The sequence below is a fragment of the Hermetia illucens genome, chromosome 1 (genome assembly GCF_905115235.1).
Source record: "Hermetia illucens chromosome 1, iHerIll2.2.curated.20191125, whole genome shotgun sequence".
Lineage (NCBI taxonomy): Eukaryota > Metazoa > Arthropoda > Insecta > Diptera > Stratiomyidae > Hermetia > Hermetia illucens.
Genome location: NC_051849.1, coordinates 41,247,946 through 41,269,439, shown reverse-complemented (window position 1 = coordinate 41,269,439; position 21,494 = coordinate 41,247,946). Strand labels below are relative to the sequence as shown.

General features: G+C 41.1%; 1 protein-coding gene across 1 annotated transcript in view; it reads right to left on the bottom strand.

Moving 5' to 3' along the window:
* Positions 1-21,494, bottom strand: part of LOC119646631 (protein Wnt-5) — an 87,185-nt gene that overhangs the window by 9,290 nt on the left and 56,401 nt on the right. The window contains exon 5 of the mRNA XM_038047141.1: positions 15,623-15,803. Within this exon, the coding sequence (XP_037903069.1) occupies positions 15,623-15,803 (181 nt within the window). The remainder of the gene's footprint in view (positions 1-15,622; positions 15,804-21,494) is intronic.

Genomic DNA, 21,494 nt, shown 5'->3' with positions numbered 1-21,494 from the left:
TCTTATGAATTGGGTCGCAGACAATTATTTTGTTTTAGTTTTTTAGTTATTTGTCAACCAGACATGTGTGTATGTAGGTATATATGATAATATATGCGTGCTAATGAACTTTGCGGGTAGTGCCTAATTCAGATAGATATAAGACGTAAATCGGAATTATGGGTACGATAAATTTAGATACGTGCATATATGTGTACAGCAGGTAATAGGCAGTTTGTTTGTTTAGGGTGAGCGTGATATCTATGGCTCTAATATGTACGTATGTCTCGTAGTTTGGAAAAATATGAAGGATTATGTTGGATTTGTAGCTATATACGGACAGAGAAATGTGCGTCTCTTACATAAGATGAACACAAAACCTTTATACCCGAAGCGCGAGCTTCCGGTATTCCGACTTGTTTCTTATTTTACTTTCCCATTTAGCTCGTGTATTGATTAATCAATAGATGCACGCGAAGTTCCGTATTGGTTTGATTTTTAGGGTCGGATACCATTCGGTTAAAGACACGTGAAGTTTTGTTAAATGATGATAAGGGAGTCGAAGTGCTTAAAGGACCTCAACATTCCCGAGAGTGGCTAGGAAAGAGGCAAGCAAGCGCGTGCCGCCGGAATACTTCTTAGGAGCTTCAGGATTTGCGGGCAGACCTTCACTGTCAATTACGCCAACTTTCATTTCTTTTTAGGGTTTTGGACTAGCTTTTCCCTCTTGGTCGTCTTCGGCTAATTTAGGATGGTGCTTTGACCATCGCCAATGCCCCTCTCTCCCCGGAAGTTCATTCTAAAACTACTGGAACCAGTATAAGTGTTAATATAGGACATAATTCTGAGAACTTTGAAGGCGATCCAACTATTAAAAACAAAGTTATAAAAGGTCAAAGTTTTGTATTTCACGTCAATTGATTGGACTCTAAGACGCGTATGACGCCAACGTCATATGAAGTGAATACACATGGACGAAAAAGATTATGAGAAAATTTTAGTTTTTTTTTGAGTTATTTGTATATCAGTATCAATATTTTTCCGAGCAGACATATGTCTATGTACATATTAATGAAAATGGACTTGTACATAAGTACACTTCTAATATCTGATTGAAAGAGAGCATCTCTCCGAGTCAGTGGAAAAAGCAGCTGCTGTCAACGCCATCAAGCCAATGGGAAACGGTTGCAGGCAGGAGGTGTCTGGGTTAATCAGCGATCAGACCAAACCTCCGTTGCAGGCTACATTTGAAGAAGTAAATAAACACCTTGACTATGTTGTTTGGGCATGAACATATTGGTCAACCTGATCGGAAAAAGGTATCACATGAGTTGGAGCTATCGGAACACAAGACTGAAGCTGTGTTAGTCAGTAATCAGAAGCTAAAGGAAGTTTTGAAATTTCGTGCGGGACAGTGCGTAGTTGAGTCTAAGCCGTATATCAAGTACCTCGGCATTACACTGGATCAGAGGTTAACTTTCAAGGAATGCATCATAAATACTATTAAAATTTGACTACTGAATATGACAAAGTGAAAATTGAGTGACAAAAATAGAGAGTTCAGTATTAAAATGTGTCGTTATGAGAAAACTCCGTCGCAATCCGCTGAAATCAGAAATGGAATAAAATAGAAGATGGCACACCACCCTATGTTCCTAATCGCATTGCATCGGAGGGAATTCCTAATAAAAATGAAACTATATCAGCCATCAATGCTTCCTTCCGTAGATTAGCCACCTAGTTACCCCTATACATTAGTGTAATTCAAATATCAACCCGATTTTTTGAGCATATAAAGAGGAGCTAAGATAGCATGGAGAGCAGCGTTAGTTTGTAGGTCAAGCCTAGTTGAGCAGTGGCATTTAGGATGCGAGTGCAAGAAATTCCTTTTCCGCCCCAACTTTTTGACAACAGAACAAAATCTGAGTGAAATTATGCGGTGTTTCCAACGATTACGACGATTCCAACACAAACACAACTTTTGTTGTGTTGAAATAACAAAAACTTGTTGTTTCTTTTTCGTTGGTGTGGATATTTATTCTTGCAAATACCGATATTTCAGGAACCACTTGTTCCCTTCATCAGTGCTAACAAGTTCCTTGCATTTTGGTATTTGCAAGAATAAATATCCACACCAACGAAAAAGAAACAAGTTTTTATTATTTCAACACAACAAAAGTTGTGTTTGTGTTGTGTTTGTGTGTTTGCAGGTTCGTAAGGTTCCTTCAGCGCGATTTACAGAAAAACAATTCTATTTAACGCGGTGAAACTTGGATCTATCATTACAAGTCCAAACAGACTAACATAAAATAGCGGCAACTCATTAGACGCTGCCTCTGTCCTGGCAGCATCATGACCAAAGTGGTTAGCAGATGCAGTTCCCTCCCTTTAATTACACCGCAAACACGTCGTGGGTTCGAATTATATCCAAGGGAAATAGCTGCCTAAGATTTCTGGCCAAAAGTCGGCCGAAGCTGAAATAATTCTTGCTAGGAATTGAGGGAGCTCTGAATTCACCATCCACTTGATGGCGGACCGAAATAATTGGAAATAAAACTGGCTCTAACGTTTACGCTCCTCGTTTTGCGTTTTCAGACGACTACGGTTTCGTAAACTCACCTATCGTTCTAAAAGACATGACCCAAAGATTCGAAATGTTTTTTCGTCCATGAAAATGTTTAATTAAATCTAACTTACAAAAAGGTATTACCCTGCAATTTCTATCTTTTCGGGCCTCTTAAAGAAGTAGCAGCAGGAGTACGGACTCAACACCACTGAAACCGGGTAGTTTTCGCACTCGTTATAATCCAAACTTGTGCTTGTGAATGTATATATATAAGGGAGCGATTAACAGGGGGGAAACAATTTGGTTACTCTGCTCCTAAGGCGGAGATGGAGCAGCTTCTGATGAATTGCCTTTGTCCTAAACGAAACCGGAAGTGCCAATCTACTTTATTTTTAATAGAGCTTATTTTTTGGCTTCTGTTTACTACAAGCCAACTACTTCCTTTCATAATCCAATAAAGATGATATCTGTGAAGTGTTTATTCGGCCTTGATTTTAAATATGACATCCTATTTGAATTGCTCTGTCAATTTTATACACCTGCCCTTCGATGCTTTTTCCAAAAAATTCGAGACTTACACAAGCTTTCCCATATTTTCCAATTTCCGATCACGACAACTGGTTCCAATGTTCCATATAGGAAAACTCCTGTTTCAAATTGTGTCAACAAACAGAATTAATTGTTCGTTTACATCCTGAAATTGGCTTCGTCCTAATGAAGATTGCATGTCCGCTTTAAATTTAAGAGTGAAGAGAATTTTTGTGTTCTAGGTGTAGCGATATGAGTGCATACTATTGCTGTGCGCAGTGAGTAAACATTGAATGCACTTTTAGATTAATCTGTCCAACTTCAAGCATAATATTCACTTCAAAATTTAAATACATTTTCTCCGCAGTTTACGCATGTACATCATATACAGGAGGATCCTTATAAGCAGGATGAAGAGATGAGATATTCTGATGTTTACCGATGAAATGAAATATGCGTTTATAGCACAAGCAAGTAATCCAAATCCCGTGGAAATATTTACTCACGTCTAGTTGATGATGCCTATGATTTGCCGAGTTTTGCAGTTTCATGTGAAAGAAGAAACTAGAAAATTAAGACATCCTTCCCTTCTTCTCGGAAACAGAAGGCTTGTCTTCAGATGTCACATCCTGAAGGAGCTTTACAAAAGTATTCATATGAAGGGTTTAGCTTCTGTGGTCGTTCCTAGATGCATACTGGAAATTTCAGGGGTGACTCAAGTTGTTGAAGTTTCTTAAATCTGCTAATTTTTATCATCACTCTAAATATCAATACAATTTCCGTGATTCGATTGACAGAGCACTTTGAGTATTGTCCTCCTTGTACTATGAAAGGTATAGAAAGGATACTAAGCAAAAAATGGAAATACAATGCACATATGTAAGGCTGAATGGCCAAGGCTGATCTTAGTCTTGAGTATGCGGATCCTGAATAAGTACATTCGGTTTCAAATAAGACCTTTGCCCTTAGAAGGCAAAAGTGGATTTTTTTTACGTGGAACGAGGTATGAATTCTACTCAAATTCAAGAGTGGAAAAGCGTTAGACGAAGAAAGATATTGCCTAGGCGCATCTGCTGATGCCAACCAACATAAGAATATACGCTAGGTCGCCGCGACAGCAAGATATTAAAAACAGAAAAAGTCTGCTGGAGTCCTTTTGAAAATCAGGACTTGAAGGCCATCCATATTCTAGATGAGATTACTAAGAGCGGAGAGACCGTAGTGATCGATGAGCAGGACGAAAAGCAAGAAGCCAAGTACTAAGCGATTGGTATTAAATACAAAAATTCGAAACCTTTCAAAGAGATGAATAGGGTGAGGGTGAGGGTGTAATTCTATCAGTGCCGAACTGTCACCGCAAATGTGGAACAATATGGAGACCAAACTGTCTTAGATGGTTATCGATTCGTCGATAATTCCAGCAAACCGTTGATTTCTTGGATGTGTTGTATGCAAATTATGAGTGACTAAGAAATTTTCTAGCTGATCAGACGATATTCAGATTCATAGTAACTGCTGAAATACTCGGATGAACGTTTCGTGTGATCTTGACGCAATTCAAACTTATCACTCATGAAAATAGGATTATCTACTATTCGTGACATGCTGCAACTCTGTTGCCGCGACCAAGTGAGAGAACTGAAACAAAGTGTACACCGTGACAAAATAAATACTATTATTGCAATAATTAAGCAACTAATAGTTGCCACAAAAAGAAACAATTCCGATACCGTGCTCCGTATCACGAATGAACTTACAGCACTTGTAGGGGGGCTTACACCTTTAGATAATCATGTGAGGGAAATTAACAGTAGCCTTCTCATTCGCGATGATGAGCAGCTGAAAAGCTTGGAGGAGCATTTCATCAAGATTCTTAATCGTGTAACGTCCGATGAAATTACACCCCTGAGGATGATATGACAAGCCACCATTACACGCGGATACGGATTACTCTTCCAAATAGAATCGAAATTATCTCAGCCATTGATGTGCTCAAACGGAGTGAAATCAGCCCAGCAGTCCCTAGGAAACTGTTCATTGCAGCATCTGCAGAGTTGGAACTTATTCGTAAGTCATGGGAGAATCGGAAAAAAGGGGATTATCGGTAAAACCAGAAAAGGGGCACTCGCCTTCAGTGCGCCAATTCGCGGGATATTTGGTTTCCGATCTGGACTCTCCTGCACCAACCACATTAACACGCTTCGATAATTGTAGAGCAGTGTACAGACTTAAGATTCCCTTTCAGTTAGTTTAAGCTAATTCACGAAGTACTCAGGAGATACTTATAATTCACAAGGTTCACGGTACCTTCGGTTGCCGCCTGCTGATGGTAGAAACGCATTTCCAAGAAGGAAACGGACGGCTAGTGGGAGACGAAAGCTGATAATTGCCAAAGCTACGACCCAGAAAGACGAGCAGACTCATATCAAATGTAATACTATCAGTTATGGTTTCGGAAGCCAAGCACTGTCGATATCCGGTGCAGTGCTACTGCATTAGGAGACTTTTCGACGCAGCTATAGCCAGCGGGAAGCTAAACGGATCATCAGGATTCCTACAAACTCCGAGAAAGTAAATATGACCCATAAGCCCAATAAATATGACACAAAAGCCCAGTAAATACGACCCAAAATCCTGAACCAGCTCGACATAACGAAAAGGTAAGGATTGCTTTAAGAAAAGGATAGATGAACTACAACTCTTTTAGAAGATTAAAGCCGAACTTTAGTTGAGTGAACGGGAAGAAAACGTGATCGTATTAGGCGGAATCGAAAAGGAGATCTGCTGCTAGACCTAAGGAAGTCCGAAGACTAATCAGCAGACAATTTCTGAAACCAAGTAGAAAAATCACTGAAGCAGTAGATCGAGGTCAGGGCGAACATAAAAGCTGCATTAGAAGAGCACTTGGTCTTGCACAGATTGCACCCCCAGGCGGTAAATCGTCATAAACATGCATATAGATTGCAATAATTAATTTTCCGGGGGAAACAGCAGGAGGAAAAATGAAAATTGAATTGGTATTCTAACGACAGAACTAGTTTTTTCAGTTTGTCCTCGAGGCGCCAGAATGTAGATACAATAATAATAGATTGTGAAAATGTAAGAGGTACAGAGAAGGCGACTGTACATCTAGAGATTGCAAAAATTCTAAATTCTGGTCAATCGTGAGAACCCAAATCAATGGAGTCCATACCAAAAATCTCAAAGCTTCTGCTCCTGAACAGCTAGCTCTTTGGGGTGCAAAATGAACCTACAGGTCGACGAATGCGAGAAGTCGATTTCTTAAGCATGGGATGCATCCATACATAGCCGGCGACCGTTTCCCAGCAGGCTGCCAAATTATTAGCGGAACGGGGCAATCCCTTGATTATGCACAGAGGGGAAGCAAATTTTGGGAAGCTCCACAAGGAACGTGAGTAATTCCATGGTAAACTTAAATACGAAATAAAGGGGAATACGAGAGAGTGTTTCAAGCGGCTAAGTGGGTATAAATTCCTGGAGAAAGCCATATAAGGTCGTGATGAACACACTAAAAGGACCAGTGTCATCACAAATAACTCCTTATGGGCTTCTTAGGAAAAGTGGTCAGAGGGCTCGTTCCTCTTCATACAGCAGAAAGCATGCCGTTTCAAACATCATTCCATGTCTTCGTCATATCTGCTCTTACAGAACAGCAACTAGAGTAGATTTGCAGAATAAGGTGATTTGAACAAGGCACTGCTGGCATCAACTTGTGAGTAAAATACGTGGACTTGCTTCTGACCCCCTTTAAAAGCCTTTAAAAGTCCTATCGTGCCCGCCGCATGTGGGGTACCCATTAAATAAACTCGCCCATGTAGAGGCCCATCAGACTCTGGGCTCTAGTCCCACAAATTTGGTCGAACCCTCCTCTGTAGATATTCTGAAAGCAATTCAGGGAGACTCTTATAGAGAGTGGGAAGATTGCTTTTTCGTAATATCAGGTGTCAAGGGACCATTTCTCTCTAGCATTCACATAATCTAACCGGAAGCTACGAGTACGCTTACAACTTCCGAAGAAAAATTACTGAATCGTCTTCAAACCAATAGCACATATAACAAAGTTTTTCTCAAAAGGTTTGGAAACGTAGATTCGGACAAATATGAAATTTTCATATAATACATAATAGCAATCCATCGGCAAATATTAGCACAGTCGCATGTTACTCATAATCGGTGTAGTTTGTTCGACCTTGGCAGCGCCGATTTGTGGGAAGATATAAGTCAAGAAAATAAATCCCAAAAAGTGAACTCGGCATACCGCTTACTTGCGTTGAGAGTCTGCTGTGCCTTCAGAACTACGGCAGAGAAAGCACTCTGTTATAGGATTTGAATGAAACAAGAGAGCATATTTTATTCAAACCATCTGGAGAATATCCTAGGTCAGCGAAGAAGTAAATCCACAAGAGGTGGCAACAACAACTGCAGGAGTTAAAAAAGAGTTGGTGAATCGACAGACTCGTGCCCTGTACCAAGGAGTTGCTCGAAGGACAACGTGGGAAGATTAGTTATCACCAGACCCAATTCCCTACCGGGCACAGCAGTTTGCATTTGATATTTCCAAAAATCGCTCTAATCTGGATGCTTACCTATTTCGTAAGGTTCCAGGATTAGAAGAGGGCTCACTCGTGGCTAGCGGAGGAGCGGGTTTTTAGGGAGATTTTTCTACCTTCTAAGACTTTCCCGCGTTTATGTGATATAAAAAAAATTTGAACAAAAAATATGAACCACCACTACCTCTTGAATGTTAAGGATCTATTACGAGGGAGACCAGTTTTAAACCATATTAGATAACCGGTGATTTAAATTTAGTTTCAGGAAGGAAAATAATTGAAGTATTTTGTTAATAACGCCTGACGAGAGAACACATATATATATTAGGGTGACGGAAGCAGCTTTTTACTAAGTGCTGGAACATTCGTATTCATAACGTGCAGTTAAAACGGGCATGGAATAACTGCACTCCCATTGCGACACTTATATTTGCTATGAGTCTTTCGAACGAATATAATATTACGCTCACTTCGCAGGCAAATAGGTCAAGTGGATCTGCACAACTATTTGAAAGTAGGTTCCGTTCACTTTTTTCAGGTTAGCCTTTCTGAATGAACGCACCCCAGGCAACAAATAATTGAACTACTTACAGAAATGGGTGTGTTGATCTATAGCACTACGTGAAACGGATTCCTAATTGTTCGCTTCATGAAGTTCGTTAACCCACATATACTACAACACCGGGGGATGGGTTATAGCAGGAAGGAAGGACCACTCCAGTTATGCAACCTTACAACCCTCGAGCCCCAACCGCAATCAGTTTCCTGCTCGTCTCCGAGATGTTTTGCCCGGAATTATTAATTTTGTGTAGAAAAGATATGCCCTGGCGTAATTTACGAATGGTATTATACATAATTACAACATTACTTGCAGTAGGTACGAGGACCCAGCATCCAGTGCTCGATGCTGGGTGCTGGGTGCTACTATTGTTTGCCTTGGATTCATTCCGGCATAATCATATTCAGAACTATTAGTCCTGATTACATCTTGCTATATCAAACAAAACCAGCATATTTTTCTCCGTCGAAGGAGCAGAGCTTCCGAAGTACTAAAATGGATGGCGGTGGCAAAGGCGATGGCAGTATTTGTGCTGAAGCAAACATCCCATTTTGTTTTACGACTGGCTTGAAAATTTGATGGGGATGGCTCCCTTATGTCGACATGTAATATCTCGCGTAAACGAACTCAATGTTGTTGTTTTGTTATTTTTACGACAAAGTTTTACTTGAATTTTTTATTTCTTACCTCGGGTACCGTACACAAATAAAGATAAAGATATATTCCGGGGTAGAAGATTATGTGACTTTCAGATTTTGAGCGCTGTGCAAAGTGGGTGTACAGATAGTTGGACTGTTATGATGCCATGCTGTATGGCAATATGACTGTAAACACAAAGATTAATCGGTTTTCCTCGAGATCATATTTTCCTAGTCTGGATTATGGAGGGTATGATTTTGTATGTTCAAGCCAAACTGTTTCTAGTAAGTCTGGAAGTCTGATGGAGGGACGGAACTGTGGACGTTATATATTATTCACCGCGATGACATCTAATACACGAGGTCTCCAGCAGTGATTGCAGCATCCTAAAGCTATGTCAAGAGACAAATTCATATCAATTTAATGTTGGAAGTATTAGTGTGGAATAATTGCATTTTATTTACATTTAGATGTCAAATTAATCTGGATTGCTTTCAATTGAAAAATAATGTTGGAATGAACTAGTGTAACCCAATTTAGGTGACAATTTATCATTAGCAAAGGACCGAAATTATAAATGGAAAAGCTAATGCAATAGCCAATTTCAGGGTTTCCCTCGAATCTTGCGTTAACTAATGGTCAAATTCTACTGTAGTTATACAGTCTTTTACTCAGTTCTCGCCAAATACGATGACTGCTGCACACTCTGAGCTCCAGAGTCTTATCCAGCGTGAGCAAACCTAGCAATCTCGTTTTTGACTTTTAACTTCATTTGTGAGACTTTTATTGCGATATATTGGCTCCATGAAAGCCGTTTCATCAAACACAATATACTCAACGTTTCAAGCGGAGATTATCTCCTTCTCTGTAGAGGCATGATGCGTTGAGAGCGAAATTAGCGCACTTGGCATCATCTACGCCAATTATCCATGAAATCTCAATTTTATGTTGCAAGAAGGGCCAGAGCGTGTTGAGTACAAGTTCGAGAATAGTGCCATTTCTTGCAAAAGTGAAGATTTTGGGATTGCCTTCATTTGGTAGATCCGAATCGGAGATAAGGGAGAATATACTCATCCTTATACACTGGATAGCAAGGGAATACAAAATCTTATATTTCATCCTAAAATTGCATTGTGCTTTTTGAGGCCAGAGCTATTCAACAAACCTAAGATGTCACGAAGTTCCCCAGTATCTAGATACAGCTCCAGCGACGCATTCGTCAACACCCACTTGCTTACCTTTTCTCGATTTTGAAAAACATGTCGCATTCTTGATATTTCGTTCCCTCACATGTCATTGCCAAATCCGTCTGTCTTCATCCAGTCGCATTTGGAACTCATTGCTTCATTGGTTGACATCAAAATTCCTATGAACCCTACAAAAAATCCTCGACTCCGCCGAGTAGCTAATCTTGTCAGCTATCATCGAAGTGATGCATACCGACAGTCTTTAAAGATTTTCGTCCGAAATCAAAAAACTCACAACACTTCCAGTATCAATCAGGCCTGAAATCTTCGCACCCAAGATATTGACACCCATATATGGGCGAATATCGCGGCTAGTACGGCTTACATATTAGAACAGCAGACCAGTACAGTCAACAACCGCGCATTACAATAGCCAAAGTCGACTCAAATGAAGGTTGGAGCGCTTAAGTTTTCACTTTGTTAACCCAAGTACTTCAAAAATTCGTCCCCTGGCTGCCTTATCTAGTTGCAATCTTAAGTGTAACGATCTAAAGATGCATCAGTTCCCTTCAAATAATAGGTGGAGATGAGAAAAAAGACATTCGTCCTATATATTATCATTGCTACCTTTTCACAAGAGAATTGTAGGGAAGGAACCACTTAAACGCAGCAGTCCTGTACCCTGCATGAACTGTCAGAAATTTGCTCGCGTGAGATCATACTGTACAATTTCCAGTGTTTGAATCATCTGCCATGAGCTCCTTGAAACAGTTCTATGCAACTAAAGACGACAATACAGTCACAAAATGCTGTAATTTTGCCCAAACCATAGTACCAAATGCAGGGGATACGAAGTCCATAAAGTCCTAAAACAAAACACGCTGGTTATTCAAATGATCCTTCTAGCAAAAACCTTAACGTTGTCGAGCTCGAGATGAGGGGACTCGAAACATACCCAAGGATTAATTTTATCGCGAGTCGTGAGCTCTGTTCTTTTATACACCGCACCAATGTACAACATACATCAGCGATAAAAATCGCAGAAAATCGCAGGCAGCTTCAATCTGCACGTCGGCTAAGTGCTCTCCGAACATGTTGCAACTACCGAGCAACATCTTATGAGGTAGAAAGCGGAATTGCGGGGTTGATCTCAGTGGACATTCTAGCCGGTAAGGCAAGCTGCTTTTACTAGAGGCAGGAAAGAATCTAAGCAAGCAAAGTAAGCGAATGAGGTTATTAGCTGCATAGCAAGCAGCACGAAACCAGAAGCACGATCACTGGACAGACATACACACCAGCAAAGAAAAGAAGAGTTGCATCCTATGCAGGGACCGTGGCGCGTCTGATGAGAATACTGCGAGTACTTGGCTGTGTCCAGCCTTCAGAGCAGAACTGGAAAGAGCTAGGACGCGGTCAACATGATTCACATCCTACAAATCAATATGCACCGGAGTGGGGCATGCCTCAGTCAGACTGCAGAGGGAAACGAATTCTCAAAAAGGCGACGAGAACCGGACTTGTAGTTTTAAACACCGGATCCACCCCAATCTTCCCACGCCTAGGCTGCGAAGGAAGCATTCCAGACGTAAGACTTCTCGGCAAGCGACCATCAATACATTGCCTTCGAAGTGGAACACCGGAAGCTTTACTCTTGGAAAAGGTGGGGCCGCGTTGGAGGGTACTCCTGCGGGTGGCGACGCTGCAGTTGACAATGTCGTAAATTCAGTTATGAATCTGATAACAACGGCTTGCAGAACTTCCATGCCCAGAAGAACATCGAGACGTGACAAACTTTCTATGTATTGGTGGACGGCGGAAATTGCAGAGCTCCGGAAGGAGTGTCATAAACTCCGCCGCTTAAGACAACGTCTAAGCATTTCCCAGCGAAATAAACAAGAACTCGTTGCTGGCAGGATCTGGTCGACGAGCTGAATGGGGACCCGTGGGGACTCGGTTACAAACAGGTAACCCAAAAAATCGGGGCTTTGCGGAAACGCTGCTCACTTAAGACCGAGCAGATGAACCGCATTGTATGGGCACTATTCCCTGCGCACCCCGTACGGGATGGTGTCGTCGGCACGGAGAGCGCCGATGACTGCCCACTTTTCTCTACAAAAGAGTTGGAATAGGCAATCCTCTCTATGAAAAACAAGAAGGCGTCATAGCCCGATCGTATCCTCGCAGAGGTATACAAACTGGTGATTCAACATCGGCCAGATCTACTGCTCGACGCTTTCAATGCTTGCCTGGAAGAGGGCATTTATCCTTTCCGTTGGAAGTTGGGGAGGCTTGTGCTGATCAGCAAAGGGAAAGGCGAGCCTGAGTTACCGTCTTCATACCGCCTAATTTGTGTTCTTGACACCGCTGGGAAAGTGCTCGAAGAGCTGTTCAGAAGTAGACTCGCTGCAGCAATTCGCGCTGCCGGCAATTCATTCTCACGACAGTTCGATTTTAGAGCAAGGAGGTCCACAGATGATCCTGTCATGCAATTCGTGAAAGCCGTTCGTGGAGTGGAGGAACATAGCTGGCGAGTTCGACGGGTGGTGCTCCTCATAACGCTTGACGTCAGAGACGCCTTTAATTCCGTAAGATGGTAAGATATTCTAGGCACACTAGACGATACTTTCTATGTACCGAACTATCTCCGCAAGGCGCGACATTTTGGGGACTGACCGGAGTAATGTGACAAATGGTTCCAGGTTAGCTCTCTAATGATAGGGAGGTGTTTAGTTGGTAGTCCGACGACGTACCGTTGTGGGAGTCCAACACTCTCGGCGTAAATGCATTCACGTACCTGAGTGACCTCCGCAAAGCTACGTCGGTGTTAAGGATACTTAACCAGCTTACGGTGGCAAAATAATCGCCATGATCAGCCTACCAGTGGAGACAACACTTAAACTGTTGGTAGCGCGGAGCGTAAAAATGGGCTTGGGTTATGCGCCAGCTTATGGGGTAGGCATTGCGTCATGCCTTGGCTTCGGTCACATGGTCAATGCATGCACCAGTTCGAATGGCATGCCGAATTAGGGTATATGGAGTTAAAGGTCATATCAGCAAGGACTGCGGACCGAAATTGCTTACTATGGAAAGGGAAGAGTGTGGACCATGGGCACATTGCAGGCAGCAGCAGGGGCCCTAAATAAAGTAGAGCCTCCAATTGCAGATGAAGGTGACAAAAACCAACCTTTACCACGACCGGTGGCAGAGGACCTACTCTCGCAAACCATCCGAGAGAAAGACATCGACGTAATGATAATGAGCGAGCGAAATCGCAGTAGCGATATTTAGGTGGAAGACCAAACGAGCCAAGCAGCGCTATGGACTTGCAGAGAATAAGCCTTCTTGGAAATTATGAAGCATCCAGAGGATGGATACCTCAAAGCAAAAGTGAAAAGAATCAACATTTATAGCTGCTATATCCCACCAGGCTGAGTATGAGCAGCTCCTGAACGCTCTGGTTCTGGACACGAGAGGACGATGGTCAAAAATCATAGCAGGAGATTTGCGTGCTCTGTTTCCTTACCATCAAAATAGTAGAAGGCAAACATGGGTTCCACTTAATGACTGCATAATATTTTTAACAACTGAGAAAGAGCTGTGAGAAATATGTAATAGAATCGGCGAGAACAAGACCCCATGTGGATGGCATCGCTAACAGAGCTGAGAGAAGTTGGCACTGAAGACTAGGCCCGAAGTTTTTGCCAACACCTTCAGGGCGTGTCTTAGACAAGAAATACTCCTTGGTCAGTGAAAAAAAACAAAAGTTAGTGTTGTTTCCCAAACCCGATAAGCCACCACCCACGCTATCGGCCGATCTGCCTGTTAGAGACAATAGCGAAGAGGCCCCTTCAACAAAGTGCAACCCCCCGGCTATCAAGTACGCAGAGGTAATGATTGATACCAAACTGAACTTTAGAGAACATCTAGCGTATGCATGTCAAGAGGCAGCTAGCGATCGTGCAACTTGCAATCCATTCTGCTTTACGCAGTACTGCTGGGGGTAAGCACTTTCAAATTCGCAGCGAAGGAAGCTGATGGCTCTGAAGGTTTGCAGTGCTTTTATAATCATATCAGGCGAGGCAGTACTAATAGTGGCAGGCATGATCCCAGCCAACATTTCCGTGAAAGAAATGATTGTGCTTTATCATGCAAGACGAATGGAGGGGCACACAGAGTCGGATGATCTCTGACAACATAAATGGGACGAGTCTACGAAGGGTTGCTAGATGTACAGGCTCATTCCCAACAACGCGGATCTTGAGTGGAAATACGGGAAGACCAACTACCACATCAACCCGCTGTTTATGGGACGTAGTCGATGCTACAGGTAATATCTGCATCGACTGGGGTTGCATGGTTCGCCGAATTGTGTTCGATGCGCTGACATAGCAGAGGATCCAGAACATGTGATGTTTCACTGATGGAAAGAAAAAAGTAGCGTGAGCTCGAAGAATATAGTTGGGGGATGTTGAATCGAAATCGCAATCGCAAAATTACATAATTACCTGCTGAAAAAAGTGAGAACAAGAAAAGCAGCGGCATGGGAATTATAAGTACGGGAATTATAAGATCTAAATGCTCTTCCCCCGAGGCTAAACCTGGAGAGATCGAAGGTGGTTTTTCACCTATATTATCCTTACTCGGTGACATGCTAGATATTTCCCCTCTTGGCTGGAAGTTTTGAAGAATTTCTTCCATTACTAAATCCATCCTCTTACAGGCATAGTAGCTGAAGTCAAAAATACAATCCCTCTGCAATAACATTGGGGTAAGAAATGGTTTCCTCCGTCGCTTCAAAATATACATATGCCAAAGGTGAGCGGTGGACCTCGAAGCAACCGTGTAGCTATCCAAGGCGCTCCCGTTAAATAATTTGCAATATTGTTCTCCAGAGATTGATCAGATATGAATATGATCAATATGAACAAGTTCTTAAAAAACAACCATGTTGAAATTTCTAACGCCCGCATACTGCTTCGATAAAAGGTAAAATCACCTGATTTTGGTTTCTGCAAGCAAAACCAATAACACAATTTCATGAAACACAGTACATATGGCAAATTCGCCAGAAATGCCGCATGCATCATTATAAATGCACGCACTTCATGCATATTGCAATTGATAAATGAACCTGTGTGAAAAACAGGAGTAATGACTGTTCAAACCACATTATCTAATGAGTCCTCTGGTACCACCTGTAACAGGTGAATTCATTGATTCAAAGCATATTCACTAGTGATACTGTTTATAATTAACATTCTGATGGTACGTCCTACACAGGTAAATTGGCTTTACTCATTTAGTTAGTACGGTGATTACACTGTTTTCATGGCTTGTATCAGTGGTAAGTGGCCGAAGCGGTCGGAATCATAATTGCCGGCGGAATAACGCATTTGTATCCATCAATATTGACTGTATGTGATTTTCATAGTTGCCCAGAAGCATCGGGCTTTTATAATTTAGGGAGTTATTCATCTTTATTAAGAAATAATAAGGTTATAAAAAGAAAGATAATACCCTGCTAAAAGCTCGCTCTTCAAGTACAATTCCAAGTATTAACATAAATTATTCGTTTATGATATAATTAACTTACTTGTATGCAAACTCCAGATCATCTCCACAACCACCCCAAATCCAGTCGTCGTGCAGTGGCTTGGGCTTGGCACTCCTCGAACACCCGCAGGACGCCAGTTGACCATCTCGGCAGGCTCGCGCTACGAAACTTGTTACCGTCGCTGCAGCTAAAGCATGGATAAAAGCCATCTCCGGAGACCCTGAAAGAGCGAAAGGACATGAGACTGCATGAAGAAAGCTAATACATATCTCTATGTACACATGTGTAAATTATGTATTCATATTTTCAAGAAATCAATATTAAAATTTTATTCAATTATTTGAACAATCGCATTAGTGAAGGGAGATGGGTGATCGTATCCTGCGTGCATTCGCGTAATAATTGAATCGACTGTGTCGAAGTATAAGACTGGGGAGAACAAGGACTCGCACTTGCAAAAACACTGCGTAAACTCTAAAGGGTCATCGAATGTCTGAAAGTGCGCCGGCAGGAGCCAATGGCCATACCCTAGGAGTTTGTGAATTGCCGCTCGGCGGCAAACTTACCAATTACACGTATCAAATTCACGCCATGTTACATTCACTCATTCATCATTTCAAAAGCATTTATCCATAGTTGATTGTGAAATGAATTTTTCCAGCACATTAGGCACATTAAATTGCTGAGCTGCAAAAAGCCAAACCGAACTAGCCTTGGGATACGCACGCAAAATAATTTCGTTTGAATTTCAAACTGGCGGATGTTTGACGGACGGCAATCACGAAACTATGTAAACCAAAGTCTAGCCGCGATGGTATTTATATTGCAAATATAAATTTTAGGAGATTGAGCAAATTAATTATTGCCGAATTTTTGAAATATTTTATTTTAGAAGCCACTGGGATCAATAGCCAAACAATACTCCTCACATAGTACAGAATGTAAGACTGTTCGCAAGAAGACAAAATTGATGACGTTGATTCAGTTAAATTGAGCGAATGAGTCCTGGAAATGGAGCTGATGTCGCAGTCTTCCTGGCACCGAACACTATTCCAAAGGACCTAGTTTTTCGTTCAATGATGTTGAAATATGCGAGTAAATCAATTTGAAATGAATAACTAAACAACCACAAGAAGGATGGGCACCGCAGAAGAGCCTTTACATAGACCGCAGATATGATATTCCAAACAGTTGTTGAATTCTGCGCCGATAACTCCGTGAAGTGCAACAATAAAGAGCACGCAAGCGATGCCAATTCCAACATTTGAGGATGGCAGTGTTCGCATTCCTGACTGACCACACTCACCCCTACCCTGTTCTCCTTCCGTATACCGTCTTTTTCTCTTCACCAGTACGAATACAAAATTTTTTTGGTTTCCTCGCCGTGAAAGTAATAAGCACCCCACTCCCCAGAATTGTTACGAGCCATTGAAATCTAACATTTTTTCATGTAATTACCTGTGTTACTCGTAATATCAACACAATTAGAACTTTATGACCCGCCTGTAAAATGTCCTTTTGTTTAAACATTTTATCCCTTCCTCTTGATCGTTGTTTTTAATTTTTGCTCTGCTGCATTTGCATAAAGTTAGCATTCCAAAGGCAGCAGATTGATGAGTTTTCTGTGCGACCCTAGAACTCTCAGCAGGTGAGGTGACTAATAAAGTGAGATTTTGGGGCGCTGTTAGAGCATTGTGTGAGTGTACTAAGTACAGGAGTAGTTTGCGGATCCATATGCTCCATCTTAAAAAATGTGGGAAAATTCGAGCATATTTTTCTGAAATAATCAAAAATAAATCTATTTCCAGTGGTGATGGTGGAATTCACCTTACGACACCTACAGCAAGGAGATATTAGACGAGAGTTCATTTTGTCATCCTTCTGTTCGACTGTGTTGCCCGAGTGTAAGAGAAGTTCAGTTCCACATACTGCGATTTAATTTGTTGTAGTTTCCGTTCCATTAACACCGAGTTTCGTCAACGTAAATTTTGCTAAAGAGATGTCACAAATACCAAGAAGCCCACTCATATTTGTGACCTAGCTAACACAGTCTGGGATTAAAATTCACCAAATTCCCAAAGTGAAGTGTACCACTGACCCCACGGTCGTGAAGGAGGAGGGGAAGTAATTTAGCCCGAAAGAGGCAACTTTGACCTACTATAACTTTGTTAATAATGGTAGGACTTCAACCAAACTTCCCTGTATGATGTTTCGTATTAAAACCTATATTACGGGATTATTACAGATCTTGGATGAAATGAAAGGGGGAAGCCACATTAGAAGGCTTATTTTCGCATAAGTGTTTGGGATTTTTTTGGTGGTAGAAATTAATTGGAATTTAATCGAATTTGGACATTGTATCAGTCATATTCCGTATAACTTCTGAGAACTTTTGGAAAAATGTAAGCCAAAAATAAGAAAGTTACGCGACATTATTCCGCTGAAGGTCATAACTAGAGTTCTCCAACTGCAGAATGCATATTTTAAATTGCTAACTTATTTTCTAAGAATATGATTTTGAATGCAGGAGAAAATATTCAAAATCGAAAATTTTACAGCTACTGGAAAAAAAATTGTTAATTTTCCATCACGTTTTTTCGCAAATAATTGCATTATTATCCATAAACAAGTTGGGAATCGCTAGCCAGACCATTCAGGTATAAACGGTTTTGTGTTTCCCTATGTGAGGAACTCAGAGTGCGTGATAGTAGCACTGCGTCAGCAGCTGTTTACGCAAATAACTTGCTCTGCAAATTTCTCTATCGATTGTAGCTAATTCCTCACGCTTCACACTAGGAGTTTCACATTATTAGCAAATGTAAAGAAGTTCAACAAAAACAAATACAAACAAGTCGGGAAACCGGAAGATGCACGCTTCAGATATGAACAGTTTTGTGTATTTCTTTTATAAAAACATGATCTGCGGCATCCGTCACCGCTGCTGTGCATGTTGCTGGCGACATGAACCCGAGATTTTCAAGACCAAATTTTGCGGGACCGGCTAATTGAGAGACGGCTGATGGACAGATGAGATCATTTTTGGTTGAGATTTCGGACGTTTTGGAAGCGAGTTGACAGTTCTGTTCTTTATACGATAAATTTCGAAGAAGAATTTTGGACCGCGGTGGATCGAAATCGCAAGATTTTAGTATAAGATAACTTCACGAAGAGGTCCGGTCGAATCGAACCCTCTAAATTGCTGTAAAAACAGATTTTGTTTCGAATGACTAAGGAGCAGTGAGACCTACATCCTTTGTCAAGTTGAGCCTCTCGGATTTCTAGGGGTATCACAATAGAAAGTAGAATGTGAGTTTTTCGCAACGGATTCACATCAACGGCAGGATTGCTGTTGGTTTTCCGCGATTTTCCTTTTTCAATCAATAAATAAATAAATAATAAATAAATAATAAAATAAATTTTATTTAAAGAGATTGTGACTCGGAGGAATTTTCCATAGTTAATTGTTCAGTGCAGTTTTCTTTGATTTTTCGTGGATTTTATAACCTTGAAACTTTCAAAATTAGCAACCGAGCATAATGAAAAAGCAAAATTTTTGTCTGTGTCGAGTAGAAAATTTGAATCGCAAAAAAGGCCACTTATAATGTTGAGTTTCTTTCCTACATCAGTTTCGCTTGAAATTTTGTGACATTGAGGGTAGGCACTTGGGGTAATTACTCATAATTTGGGAGGAGTTTTGCGTTCAGCGTAGAGGAGACTTTATGCTAGTTTCGACCCCAAGTGTTTTTGTTGAGTTTCTTTTCGATGTTTGCGAATTGATGTACGATTCCGAAGAAATACTGTTTACGAAGGAGTGTCGGCTGGACTGTATCATTGTCCGGTTAAAGTTAATGTATTTAATATTTAAGTGACTCCATACTCCCTCAATAACTTGAGAATCCATCGCTCGGTCCGGTAATCGAGCTGCCCAGAAGTACCGCGTGCATGAACATAATTTCAAGATATTATAAATTTTTACTTCAATTGATTTCCATTTTATCCATTATCCAATAAACATGCATTACACCAAGCAGAGCTCGGTGTGGAATTGTGTTGTGTTATCTTTTTGAAGTTTTTAGTTATTTCATATTTTTAAGTGATCTTTCTAAGTTTATTATTTAAATTGACTTATTCTTTTAAATTTTATTATTCATTTATTATCTATATTCTTTATCAGATTTCTTTTTTTTCTGAATTGGCGCTTGAATACATATACCACGCATTTAAGATAATTTATTTATGATAATTTGAGGACTTAATTCATTTCTCCTCCTTCTTGACCCCGCAAACTCGTATAACTAGGGAGATCCTCCAAATAATGGGCGGAGGATGTCAAGGAATGAGGGGAACTTCAGAAACCGCGCCCCATTAGAAATCTGAGGCAGAGAAAAAAATGATTGAGGCTGTGCTCCGTCGTGCATTTTACCTCATCAATAGTGCCGGATAGCTCAGTGGTTAGAGCACTAGGCTGTCATACGGAAGGTCGCGGTTCAAATCTCACTGGTGGCAGTGGAATTTGCATCGTGATTTGACGTCGGATACCAGTCGACTCAGCTGTGAATGAGTACCTGAGTCAAATCAGGGTAATAATCTCGGGCGAGCGTAATGCTGACCACATTGCCTCCTACAGTGTACTGTAGTGTACCGTTACGGTCTTGAATGAAGTGCTCTAACACACTTCAAGGCCCTGATCCAATATGGATTGTTACGCCAACGATTGTTATTATTATTAATAGTGCCGCTCGGCACGCTTTTTTTATTTTCCAAATTTAGCTCGCGTTCTAGTTTTCCTGGAAAGTCGTCGCGGATTCCCTTATTCGTTGGATAATTTTTAGATCCAGTGCGGACCCACGCATCGGTATAGGCACGTTAATTTTTTTAAAATGACACGTAAGGGATCGAAGCGCTCAAGAGGCTCCCCGAGCATGGCTAGCACAGAGACGTACAAAAACGTGTCAACCGAGCGCTTTGACGGAGCTTCACTCCCGCACTCCCCACCTTTCAAGTAAATGTCAAAACTAAGATCGCTTCGGGAAGTACTAAACGATACCTTTCGTTTGTTATCCCACATGACTACATTTGGTGAAAAAAGTTTACTCCCCCTTTTGCATATATATATGGGGACACTCCCCTTTAAATTCGACGTAGCATGATATAACTTACTGTATGCGTGGATATCACAGTTCCCACCTTTCCACAAAATTTGGTTTCAATCGTTTCATGTGACAGAGAGACAGACAGACAGACAGACGGACAGAGAGGCAGTAAACCGATCTTAATAAGGTTTTGCTTTGCACAAAATCTTAAAAAGGGCTCTCCTAATAGCAGCAAAGGGTAAAAGGGGTGGGGAGAAGTCGCTTCTTCATATATGTGACTTTAATTTAACTCGAATGTCAATTATTCTTCTTAATTATGACGACGGCATCTTATTTCCATGGCTTCAGATGCAGTAAATTTGCGCGAAATTGATAACTTTGAACTACTATAACTTTGGCACTAATAATCGGATTTCTATGAAACATGGGAATGCAAGACATTGTCCTCTATGCTAGTAATCCTAGGATGAACTTACGGGGGTTTTTCAGTCAATTTCTAAAAGTCGGTAATATAGCATAAGTAAATTTATTTGAGCAGATGTCGAAATGGGACATATTTTGCGGCCTTGATTTATAAGCGCACCATCCTGATTTTCTTTTTTTGGATTTTTGGATTTGGTAGTTTCCAAAGATGAGCCCTGTCTCACTTTCATCATCATCAACAGCGCAACAACTGGTATCCGGTCTATGTCTTTAGGTATGCACATTTTGACTGCTCACTGTTGCTCTTTATAATTAACGTCAAAATTCTAGTTCGGACTTTTCATTTGATACCCCACATGACAATATTCGATGAAGAAAACTGTAACATCCCCCCT